This window comes from Dipodomys spectabilis, unplaced genomic scaffold, assembly GCF_019054845.1.
Source record: "Dipodomys spectabilis isolate Male_0828 unplaced genomic scaffold, ASM1905484v1 ptg000081l, whole genome shotgun sequence".
In the NCBI taxonomy this organism is placed as follows: Eukaryota; Metazoa; Chordata; class Mammalia; order Rodentia; family Heteromyidae; genus Dipodomys; species Dipodomys spectabilis.
Window position 1 is genome coordinate 6687460 of NW_024870758.1, and position 13491 is coordinate 6700950.

The 13491-nt window shown below is 34.9% G+C and overlaps 1 protein-coding gene across 1 annotated transcript in view; it reads right to left on the reverse strand.

The window, feature by feature from the left end:
- The window catches only part of Lrp1b (LDL receptor related protein 1B), a 1466647-nt gene that overhangs the window by 119440 nt on the left and 1333716 nt on the right, over positions 1-13491 (reverse strand). The window contains 4 exon segments of the mRNA XM_042683428.1: positions 156-275; positions 4778-4912; positions 6693-6830; positions 7490-7615. Of these exon segments, the coding sequence (XP_042539362.1) occupies positions 156-275; positions 4778-4912; positions 6693-6830; positions 7490-7615 (519 nt within the window).

The window sequence follows — 13491 nt, forward strand, 5'->3', positions numbered from 1 at the left end:
TTAAAATATACATATTTTATATGTGTTCTATATATTGCTATATTTAATATGAAATTAAATATATTTTAAATGATCAGCAATAATACTATTGTTAGAAGACAATACAAAACATTTTTCCTCCTTCATCTAATTTGTAATAATGGTTATAGCCTTACCTTTGGCTATGCAGGTATTATTTATTTCCTGAAAATTCTGATCACACACACATTTGTATGAACCTTCCATATTTATACACTGATGGGCACATGTGCCAAACACCAAACATTCATTCACGTCTAGAAAAGAAGAGTTCAAAATAGCATCACCATGATTTCACCTTTTCTTCCACTTTTCAGAATTTATCCTTTAACTTTTATTCCTGTATGTTTTTTAATTCTCTCTCAAATTTCCAGCCTGTGTCTTCCTGTGCTGTTTTCTGGGTAATGATGTGTTTTTCCCACAATGGCCTAAGTATAGAATTTATTATTTCGGGTTTGCTGCTTATTCCACTTAATGTCTTAAAATATGCATTCCAAACATCCCAACTACTTCATTGAATCATTCTGATTATCTGCCTTCCTATCTTCGTGTATGTCCTCTGCTAGTCCCTAGTCATATAATGTCCTTGCATGCATTTACATACAAGATTTCTAATCCTCTATCAAGATGCACCAGAGTGTAGCTTTCCTTGGTCTCCACCAATGTGTGAGAGTGATGACCTTTCCTTTCTCCTGTCCCCCATTAACTCTCCTGCTGCTTTTCTCTTAGAATATTACTCTATAATATTATCCTCTCTCCTCTATGGGTAGCCCTTGAACGCATAAATTACACTGGGTTCTCTGGGTATGCATATGTGTGTGAGTGTGTGCATGTGTGTGTGGAGGGGAAGGGGGAATGTACCTAATTTGGGACTTAACATCAGGGCTTGGATGCTGTTCCTGAGGTGTTTGCCCAAGGCTAGTGCTCTACAACTTCAGCCATACCTACATTCCTGCTTTTTTTGAAAATAAAAGTCTTACGGGTTTTTCTGATTAAGATAGCTTACAGTTTCAATCCTCAGATCTCAGAACTGAGTAGATAGATTATGGATACGAAGCACCAGTGACTGGCAAAATGGGTACATTTTTATCACCACATTCTATATGCTGGCAGAATATGAAGACATAGATTTACCACTGTCAGACTTCTGGAGTCTTAGAAATTAAAACACTACTTAAGAATAACAGTTTAAATGAGGTTACATGAACTAGGCAAAAATCCTTAAACCATCTATAGTTAAAGACACCTAAATCATAAGTCAGGGGCAGTATTTGGTAGCTTGGTACATGCCTCTATTTTTAAGGGTTTAAAAGCAGAGCAAGATTAAGATCAGTTAATAAAGTGAATTACTTATTTTTTCTTACTCTAGTTTTGCTTTGATCTACCATCACTTATATTGCCCTAATTATGGGAGAAATTTGTGAGATAAATCTTTGCTTCAAACTAGAGAATTTTAGGATCAACACACTAATAGGGCTATTTTCCCTTGAACACACAAGGCTTGTTCCAGTGATTGTTACTTGTACTGTGATCAGCTCCAGAGACTGACATAAGAAAGATCAGTACTCAAAGCTAGCCAGGAAAATATGTAAGGCCTTATCTAAGCCAGCAACTTTTGCTGATGTTTTAAACTTTCAAGACCAGCTATTTGGAAGGCATAGGTAAGAGGATCACAGTCCACAGGCCAAACCATGGAAAGTGTATGATCTTATCAGAAAATAATTGACAACAAAAACAACAACAACAAGGGCTGGGAAGGTGGCTCAGTGGTAGAGCACTTGCCTTGCATGCATGAGGCCCTGGGTTAGATTCCTCAGCACACATAAGCAAAAAGAAAAAAGCCGGAAGTGGCGCTGTGGCTCAAGTGGTAGAGTGCTAGCCTTGAGCTGAAGAGCTGTGGGACAGTGCCCAGGCCCAGAGTTCAGGCCCCACCACTAGACCCAAAAACAACAGCAACAACAACAACAACAACAAAAGGCTTGCAATATGGTACCACTGTCAGAATGCCAGTCTGGTTCAACTACAGTACCACCAAAAGTGTAAACAAAAGCAAAAACAACAACAAATGCACTCAATAATGTTCTAACTTTTTAATGCTAGAGTTAGGGATCCTCCCATTGACCACCTAACTCAAAACTCCAGGGTTTTCTGACTCTATTGTCAAAAAGAAAATTAAGCAATAGAGTATAACCTTTTTGTAGTTATCTCTAGTGCAGACTATTATTTCAAAAGTGATATATAATTATAATTTTTTTTAGTACCTGTAACTTTGAACAGGTGCCTATTTGCCACTATGGTTTACTTTTGGTATACATCAAATACATAGTTCAAAAAAAATGCAAGTGCCTCACGTGTCCCTCAAACAGGCAATATCATCATTTTGTCCTCTTCTATAGAATGAGGCCTCGGTGATAGCCTAGATAATAGCTTCTGAAGAGGAGTAGCTATTCCACATATGCCTAACAATTGGAACAGTGTCTGGCATTTAGAAGCTGAAAATATCTTTTGAATTTTCTTCTTGACATTCTTTCTATTGTTTTTTGAAGTAGGGTGATACTAAGAGTCTCACGTTTGAGAGGCAGGTCTTCTTATCACTAAGACAGGCCTCTAGTCTTGACTTTTGCCAGCTATTATTTTTGAGATAGGATCTCACATCCTGGCCCATATATTCCTTGACAATGAATGATCTTCCTAACTTGGGCTTCCTGTAATTGTTGAGATGAGAGCACCTGTCACTGCTTTTAACTTACTTCCAAGAAAATAAACTGTAAAGGACTTTTCGGCCTAGCTTGAACTGGAACCATGCTCCTGCTCATTCCAATCTCAGCCTCAGGCATGAACCAGGTGTGCACAGTCTTTGGCATTCATTTTTCAGTATTTCTCCACTTCAGTTATTTCTTTACTGACTTTTTTTTAATTTTTAGATAAAGCCACTGACAACTTGGGCTACAAAGTCTAATCAAAATTGCCCTCCCTATCACCTGTCATAAATGTAAATTTAATTAGAGTTGATAAGTTGTTCATATGCAAGACAGAAGTATTTCAATCTGCATTCAAAGCTATTTTGAATGAACAATGTAATTTGTGGTTGTATTTTTCATAGAATATAATAATCACAAAAATATTGAGAATAGAAATTCTGAATCTAGTAAATCTCTAGCATATATCAGACTCCAAATAAATATTACGAAACTAATACTGTCAGAAATAAAAATCTTGAATGTGTGCTCATACACCTGTGTATTTAAATACAATTAATAGGAAAGCCATGAGAAAATCATTTGTCTTTCCTTAAGAGAGATAACATAGGTTATGAGCTTTCTGTGTTGCATAGGAAGTGGAGAAATGTTATGACTAATCAATGAGATGTAACTCAATATGTTTATAAATACCTGACTATATATTACATATATTACTCTCTTTTGAGTATAATTTATGTTGTTTTACACTGACTGACACAATGTAATTGTGTGTGGGGGGGTATGGGTGTGTATGCATGTGTGTGTGTGTGTTATATGTGACTGAATTCAGAGCTTGGACAATGTTCCTAAGCACATTTTGCACAAAGATATCATTCTAACTTGAACCACTGCTCCACTTTCAGCTTTTTGCTAGTTAATTGAAGATAAGAGTTTCATGAACTTTCTTACCTCTCCTAGGTACTGGTTGTGATCCTTAGATCTATCAGTCCCTTGATTAGGTTTATAGGCTTGAGCCACTAGTGCCTGGCCACAATGTAGTATTTTTATTCATGCGAGCACATCCTAAGGCTTGAACTCAGACCTGGGTACTGTCCTTGAGTTATTTTGATCAATGTTAGTGCTCTACCACTTAATCACAGCCGAACTTTTGGCTTTTTGCATATTTCGGTGGGATGTTGTAGCTTTCTTTGCTGGGCTGTCTTCCAATCATGATCCTCAGATCTCAACTTCCTGATTAGCTAGGATTATAGGCAGGAGCCCACTGGCACCTGGTCACATGTAATTTTCTAACTGAAGAGTATCAGAAAGAAATAATATAGATACAAGTGCCTATATTTAACATAAATAAGCCAGACAAATAGTTTGGATTCGGCTTTAAACACAATAATATCTAAATATAAATATCCATTTTATGAGGGAAATTTGAAGGACATATATTTAGCACTATCATTTGTGGTTCTATAGGTAAGCCACAGATATAAAACATACTGACATATATGAAACAAATATGAGATTCTGTCCATCCTTCACTGAGCATTTTGAAAGAAATTCACAAGCATACTGACTTTGAATTTAAACATACACACACACATACACATTGTGTTACAAAGGATTATTTAAAACATAGTGTTGGGACAGAAGCTCATAATTTTCTAAATGTTAATTAGCTGTTGGAGCATTGGAAATGCCACACACAAGAGAAATAGGGCACTATAAATATATTCTTTCATGAAGTGAGTCTAATTCTCCAATAGTTCCTGAAGCAGCAATTTTGTTATTTGCATTTCAAAACAGAACTTTCAGAGCACAATTGAAATTCCTGCAGGTCTGAATTTGCTACAGAAAAAGTGCTTTGTAGTATTAGAGAGGTTAGCTTAGCTGTGCAAACAAACAGGCTCTTGACCCCAGAGACGCTCCCTCTCTTAAGTGAAAGGTATCCCACAGATACACAGCATTTTGATGAAAATCAATCCCCTGTCATCTTGCAATTTAGCAGCCTTGGGAGTCCTTTATAACCCAAAGATTTAAGAGCAAGCTGTTGAGGAAATGTGTTCTACCTTCACACTGTCTGTTTTTCATGTTTCTCTGAAATCCAGGCTTACAGCGACAGAAAACAGATGTTTTTATTTGATGACAATATGCATCATCTCCACATGACTTCACATTATCTTCACAGGTGTATTCACTGGGAGCTAGGATTTAAAAATATGATCAAAACTCATATAAGTCAGAGTCCTGAAATGGAGGTTTTATTTTTAATTTGGATTCATATTTAATTATCACATGGATAATTATTTTTATAAATACTTTTAAGCCTTTATTTTGTATAAATATAAAGAAGCAAAGGTAGAATAAACTCATTAACATTAAATATAATTTGCAACAAGCTACTGACAGCTGATATACTAACAGGTGTTATCAGGCCCTTATCATTGTAAAAGAAAGGACTGAGTCTGTGATTCTAATGATAGGCTATCTTTACAATGGATTAATTTATAAGTACAACTTTTTTAGGAGCTACTTAGAGATGTGTACATTCAGTGTTAACCTACATACATACACTAGTGAATTTCAAAGGGACTCCCACATTAATCAAACTAACAGTCTAAATTAGCAGTTTGTTAAAATGTTTAGCTTTGGATACACATGAGAAGTCACATTTGAGTGTACAAAATGCTCCTGGGTTCATGGGTTGCAATGATGTAAAGAGAGCATAAGAAAGACCTATTTGTCATTTCCAGAAAAAATAGACTTAATTTCCTTGTTTTATCTTCCATTCAGGAAAACATTTTAGAGCTCCAATATATGAAAGTGATATAATTATATGGATACCATTAATTACCTCCAAATTATTTGAACAAATCTAATTTTTTGAGAAATGAGAACTATAATTATTAGAATTGTAACTATTATTAATTCTCACCAATTCGTAAATGGGTGCACATGGCTGTGTTTGGATGGTATTTGTTATTTAGTGAACAATAACTCAGATGCAAAATCGAGAAAAAAGTAAATATGCAAAATAGATAGTGCATTGTGACATTCCTAGATGTCTGAATTTAGACATAAATATTTGAAATTCCTGAATGCAGAATATCAAGTGCCAAACATTAAACACAAAATTATATCACATAACTTCTAATAAGTATCACAGTATGCTGAAAAAAAAGTGTAGTTGTGGAGATGGGAGGGAAGGGATGGTAGGGGAAAAACAGAGGAGGAGGCAACAATGCTTGATAAGAAATGTACTCAATACCTTGCTCATGTAACTGTAGCCCCTTTGTACAGTATTTTCACAATAAAAAACTTATTTAAAAAAAGAAAAAAATGAAATAGTTTTAAATAGCAGTGGATTAAATGTTTCAGCCATGAATGAATAAATTATTAAGCCTTTTGCCATCATTCAAGCAAGCATCACTCTCTGTTTGCAAAACTCAAAAATATTAACTTTACACTTGTTTAAGTAGCATACTAAGGGATATAGAATATTTTTGTTATTAAATCCCAAATTTAAATATCAAATGTTCCTCTTCAACTCTAACAAGGAAATTCATTACAAAGTCAGCCTCTTCCACTTCATGTTTTCTGAATTTAAAGGGATACTCTAGGCAGGTTGCTTTGGTAAAGAGCGAAATTAAGCCTCTTTTAAAAAGAGCAAACCGGGCACCCGTGGCTCACGCCTATAATCCCAGCTACTCAGTAGGTTGAGATTTGAGGATACCGGTTCGGTTCAAAGCTAGCCCGGGCCGGAAAGTCCATAACACACTTGTCCTCAATTAAACACCAGAAAACCGGAAGTGGCGCAGCGCTCTCCTTGAGCCAAGCAGCTCAGGACAGCACCCAGGCCAAGAGTTCAAGTCCCACAACAACAACAACAACAACAAAAGCAAACGTTCCCGAAGTAATATAAGTTTCGCCACACAGAAGTGTCAAAGGGAGTGGTATGCACCCATATTTGTTTAACAGACTCACTCATTTTGCAGCCCTGCTCATCAGAACCATCTCCGCAGTCATCAAGCCTGTCACACTGCAAGTCCATGGAGATACACTTCTTGTTATTGCAAGCAAACTCATCCTTCCCACAGGGCCTTGCCTTAGACACAAGCTTACCTACCAATTCAATTGAAAAATGTGGTAATTATGTTACAGAGTCAAAACTAATGTATGTAGCAAATTGTATGTTTAAGATTTTACTACATGCTATGGACAGCTTGAGACTGTGAAGCTTTCTATAAGCACTGGAACTAAGTGAAAAACTGGAGCTGAATTTTAGCATGTTCATAAAAGTATTTTCTGTTTTTTTAAACAATGGCACATAAGAGGGGATGTTTTTGAAATGATAGAAACAGACACAAAGGAGTTCAGGTTAGGTTTCATCTCCAAATAGTTTTGTAAAATGTTACATTAAACCTTTAGATTAGGAGCTTTCAAACTTATGAATTTTGGAAATGGGATTGTGTGTACATGCAATCTATGTAAGTCCACAGTCCTCTGTCAACTATTTCAAAACTATTTCAACTAATTTGTTTTTTTATGATATTAGCATATTCTGAAAAAAGTTCTTTCATAAGGATTCTGGCTAAATCCACAGTCCTCTGCTGTGCAGAGGACTATTAGGTTATTTTCATACACTGTCAGAAGATCAAGTGCCTGAAAGCGATATATTCAGATATGCCAGATGGAAATTTTCCTATCACTTTAATTTCTCAGATCATTCTCTCGTTTTACATTTGCTACTAAATCAATTATTTCTCATTAAACAGATTTACCACTGCAGTGATCTTCATCTGAGTTGTCCCCACAGTCATCAATCCCATTGCACATTTTCTCAGATTGCAAGCAAATTCTATTGTTTCCACATCTGTGAGGTCTTGTGGGTGGGCAAAGAAATTTGACTGGAAGAAAAGAAAAAAAAATAAATAAAACACGGAACAAAACAGAGGCAGCTCCTTTGCATGTAGAGACTTACAAAGAACACATTTTGTCTTTTTTCAAATTCATAATTTAGCTACTATAAATAAACTTTTATTGTGAAAAATGCCTACTTGTGCATACTAGAAAATGTGATAAAAGAAGCATATGAATCAAGTTATCCATATGAGCAGCAGAAAGGAGCACAGCTGAACGGAAGGAAGCAAGGAAGGAAGGAAGGAAGGAAGGAAGGAAGGAAGGGAAGGAGGGATAGAGGGAGGGAGGGAGGGAGGAAGGAAGGAAGGAAAATGTTTTGTTTTCATTTCCAGATGCTTTATGTTAGCTGATTTTCTTGATGTATCAAATTATACAACATGGCAACAAGACACTTAGCTATCTCAATGAATAATTTCAGAGCACAGAGCCTGAACAAGCACATATTTCAGACCTCACATTGAAAATAGTCCATTTGGTGGGGAAAAAATCATCCAACAATATGATGTCTGGGTCCTTATAATCTGTTTAAAGAATGGATAGATAGATAGATAGATAGATAGATATGGGGCTGGGAAGGTGGCTCAGTGGTAGAGTGCTTGCCTTGCATGCATGAGGCCCTGGGTTCAATTCCTCAGCACCACATAAGCAAAAAAAAGCTGGAAGTGGCACTTTGGCTCAAGTGGCAAGCACTAGCCTTGAGCTGAAGAGCTGAAGGACAGCGCCCAGGCCCAGAGTTCAGGCCTCACAATGAACCAAAAAACAAAACAAAACATATATATATATATATATATATATATATGTATATATATATATATATATAAATCATAAAATAATACTTATTTATACTACTTTTATATTTATATTAATTGTTAATTAATAAAATCTATACTACGGTTTATATAATGAACATTTATAATAATGTATTTATATAATTGCATAATATAATCTAATAATAATATTTATTCATTTTATATATATATATATATGTATGTTCCCTCCTATCATCTCTTCTGCAGCCTTCACCTCCAATGCAAGTACAATATTTATTTATCTTTACATGTAGAAAACTCTGTTACTAGTGGATACACACAGACACAGACACACACATACTTCGTCTCATATGTAGTAATTTATTTATAAGCTACTATATCTTGAAGAGTTTCCAGTCTTGATTTAGTTCTGAAATAACAGATTGAATTGTAAAACATATTCTGAAGAAATTCAAGTTCAAAAAATTCACCATTCAATCCTTTATTATTTCTGTCTGATCTTTTCTTCCTAAATATGAAATTAATCTCATTTCTTTAGTTCAGTTAATGACACTTTCGAAGAAGAAAACAAATAATTGTTCTAAATTCATCCTTATTGTTCTCTTGATATCATACTACAATCACTTCTGTTATAACCATAATACTTCCACTCTTTTTTTTTTTTTTTTTGTCAGTCATGGGGCTTGAAATCTGGACCTAAGTTCTGTCCCTCAGCTCTTCCGCTCAAGGCTAGTGCTCGACCACTTGAGACACAGAGCCACTTTCAGTTTTCTTTCCTGTCTGGGCTGGCTGGCTTTGTACTGCAGTCCTCATATCTCAGCCTCCTGAGTAGCTAGGATTACAGGCATGAGCCACCACCACCTGGCCCGCTCTTTTTTTTTTTTTTTTTTTTATCTTAGCATACTTTTTCTTCACAATGATCTTCAAAAAGGCACACACATAAAACAAAAATCAATCTAACACACATCATATTGACAGCAATCTGTAACCTTTAATATATAATTTGGGACACTTCAGAGGTGCTTATACCTTTTCATTAGCTTTTCCTTACTGCTTCTACACACTGATAACTTTTAATCAATCATCTTTGTAATGTACTATATAACATTTCCCTTAAACATACCACACTTTTTGCCTAACCATATTCATTTAACTGAATCCTCATTCTTTTTCTGAGTGTACTCCTTCCCTTTTGGGGTTTTTATAGATAAATATGTGTTTATTTATTTGCTTCAACCTCATCTTATCTTGTGTTTGAAGATAATTAAGATTCTGACAAAAAAAACTATTAGAACATTATTGACATATGTCCACATTCAATCTTATGTGTACATTGCATTTTGAAAATGAAATGTAAACAAATATTATTATTTTAGAGTCTGGATAGTTGGTCATACCTGTATTCCAACACAGTTCTCTGCATTCAAATTCATTCCAGCATCCTAGATTACATCAGTATTTACATAAGCACACCAAAAAATATCTGCAATTCTTGTCTTCTTGAATTACTTATAATTAAATTTCTGTTGGATTAATCTACCTATACTTCCACTTTCCAAGAAGGTTGTGGGCATTGGAGATTTAAAATAGAATTATCTTCACGATCCAGCCACCAAGAGTTCTGTTTTGTGCACATACAAACATTAACCAATGCACAAGATTGCAGCCTGTTTTTACCATTTCCCAAAAAATTCTCACATTTTCACCAAACCTCTGTTTCAAGATTATAATTTAACAAGTCTCTTTATAAGCCTCCTTCCATTTTATCTGGAACACTAGTCTATTACCATGTCCACCATTTTACTCTTTATTTTTTGTCTTTATTTTCATTCCTGATGGTATTTATTACCCTACACTTTAGTACTCCTTTAGTACTTTTCTAGAAACCTATATTCTTTCCAGTAACCTGATTTTTCCCTTTCTCTTTTTCATTTTTGTTGTCTAATAAAACTCTAAACTTAGATGGATAGAAACCATCTGCCCTCCCAACATCTGTAACTGGGAATCCCGAAACGAGCAAGCTGCAAACCCCATCAGTGTCACCCAGTAGGATTAGTCATTAGTGTTACCTGGAGAGCTTAATCACTTCCCCTACCTCCTGCCATAGGTATTCATAAATGCATCCTTTCTAAACCTCCCCAAACCACACTTCAGCCCTCTTTATGTGAACAGTTTTCCTATTGAACACCCAATAGAAATGCTAAACATGGAAATTTTCTAAAAGTATTAAGAATTCTCAAATAAACATACCTATATATCATCTATCAACTTGTCTCATTTTATACGTGTGTGTGTGTGTGTGTGTGTGTGTGTGTGTGTGTGTGTGTGTGTGTTTGTGCCCTAGTCCTGGTACTTGAACTCAGGGCCCAGACACAGTCCCTATGATTCTCCACTCAAGGCTGGTTTTCTACCATTTGAGTTACAGGTTCACTTCTGGCTTTATAGTAGTTAATGGGAGTTAAAAGCCAATCTTGAGAACACTCTTGCCTAGGCTGGCTTTGAACAGCAATCCCGGATCTCAGCCTCCTACCTAGCTAGGATCAGTGGAAAGAGCCACGAGCTCCATGCATGTCTCACTATTTTTTGTTAAAGGAAGAAAATTACTAACTCACATTCTGAAGTAATTTTTCTACTTGGTCTGAAACTTATTCTTCTGTCTCCTCTGGCATCAACTCTTCTTTTTTGAAATATTTCTTACCTTGGAGTCTTTGTTCACAACTACTTTAAATCTCCCTTTTACTTTGTAAGCTAATCATTTTGTGATCATCTGTCTGATTTTCTTCTGACAGCTCATATTCATGATATTAATGATTCTCAATAGCCTTTCATAAACTCCTTTTATGATTTACTTCCATCTTTTATAAACCTTAAAACTCCATATGACATGGCACCATATTTATTCTTATTATCAAATTGATATTATAAATCATCTATTTCTTTAAGGTCATGAACCAAATTGACAAGGTCTGACTGACATCTTTACTTGAAAGTCTCCTAAATACCTTCTCAGACTGTCAGCACTCTAAACTTATACAACTTACTTCCCCTAAATTCTCCTTCCATTCAAATGTACAAGTAAAAACACCCTCCTATATTCGCATTAAGCCATGGCTTGCTCTGCCTTTTTCTTTTTCTAAAATACTGTGTCATACTCTAAAATTCCTCTGGCATATTTTCCAGTTATATGTCACTCTACTCTAAGTAAAATACGAGTATTTTTTCTCATTTCCTGAAATGGAAAATAAATCCCTACATTGATACTTTCATTATTTTTCCTTCATACAATGTATCATAATTTGTAATAACTTTTGTCATCATTAACCTTGTGAAGTAAAACTGCAACCTGTTTCTTCAACATTATATCACAAAGTAACTTCTAGTTTACCAAACATTTATTGAGCAAATGATTTATACCTTTCATATGCTGCCATTTGTCTTAGATTCCAAAGACCAAGTTAGTTGCCTTATTAAGTGTGTTATCTACTCCCTTTGTTTAATTATCTCATTGCATGATGAAATGTATGGAAATTATCCTTATTTACCAAACCAAAATATGAGCGCAACAACTATGGGTTGTTTGTTGATTATCACAAACTGGCACAGAAGAGTTTGGTTTATTCTTTTTTTTTTTCATTATTTAGAGAATACTTTATTAGTTTCTTATTACCCATGCTTGAGTGAAATAGAGGGATGACCAGAGAGATCTTAGAAGCTTTATCAGTTGTGACATGAGGGAGATCCTGAACATAAATTTCTATACTAGTAATGGATGCAGAATGGTATGGAAATGGAATCTTATACAGTAATTAATTGTCAAGTATTCCTAATCCATACAGTGGTTTTCTGGTCAGATGAAATAGTGAACAGATTAGAAAATTCATCGTTTATACATGGATATACATGGTTATACATGGATATTGGTAAATGTATTTTAATATTTTAATATGTTATGAACAGGAACAATATAATGTTTGATGATGTTCAACATAATGCAAAAATTAGCCTCATAATTTATCAGTTGTATTAATAGAAAATAATACCAATGCTTTTATCTTTTTCTTCTTTTTTTTTTTTTTTTTTGTCAGTCGTAGGGCTTGAACTCAGGGCTTGGGCGCTGTCCCTGCGCTCTTCAGCTCAAGGCAAGTGCTCTACCGCTTGAGCCACAGTGCCATTTCCTGTTTTCTAGTGGTTTATTGGGGATAAGCGTCTCACGGACTTCTGCCCGAGATGGCTTTGAACCGCAATCCTCAGATCTCAGCCTCCTGAGTAGCTAGGATTACAGGCGTGAGCCACCGGCACCTGGCTTTCTTCTTAAATCTTAAAAGAGCTACTATGTTGTTTTATATTTTTACAACTATAACAGTAGACAAATGACTATCATATATATTATCTTAATTTTAAGCATAGAATATATATATATATATATATATATATATGCCTCCATGCTGTATTTTCATTAATTCATTTCATATGCTACTTATTCACATTATGAAGTGACATTATCTTTTTTGTAGTGACAGACCTGAGACTTAAAATCAAGACCTAGGTACTGTCTTTGAGCGTTTTTGCTCAAGGCAAACACTCTATCACTTAAGCCACAGATACAGTTCTGGCCTTTTTGATGGTTAATTGGAGCTAGAGTCTAATGGACTTTCCTGGCTGGGCAGACTTCACACTACAGTCTTCAGATTTCAGCTTTTTGAGTCACTAGGATTACAAGTGTGAGCCATTGGCATCTGGCTGGCAGTTATCATTGTTTTTAAAATTAAAAATATAACCATATTCCTTGTCAACATTATTCAAAAAGAATGAAGACTTACAAAGAAGTTTATATAAGTATGAGAAATCATGTATTTTGTTGTTCTCAAATGACACATTTTATTGAACAAATATACCCTTAACAAACTTCAGAGATAAAATTATTTTTGTTAAGATTTTTAAATTCACTATTAAATAAGTTTTGTCTACAGAAATTGAATTTTATTCAAATAATATAAATTAACACATATATATGCGGGTACCTATGACATTTCTACTTATATATGTATCTATTCTTATGTATGTATAATTCCTTGGACAAAGTAAAATTTGAT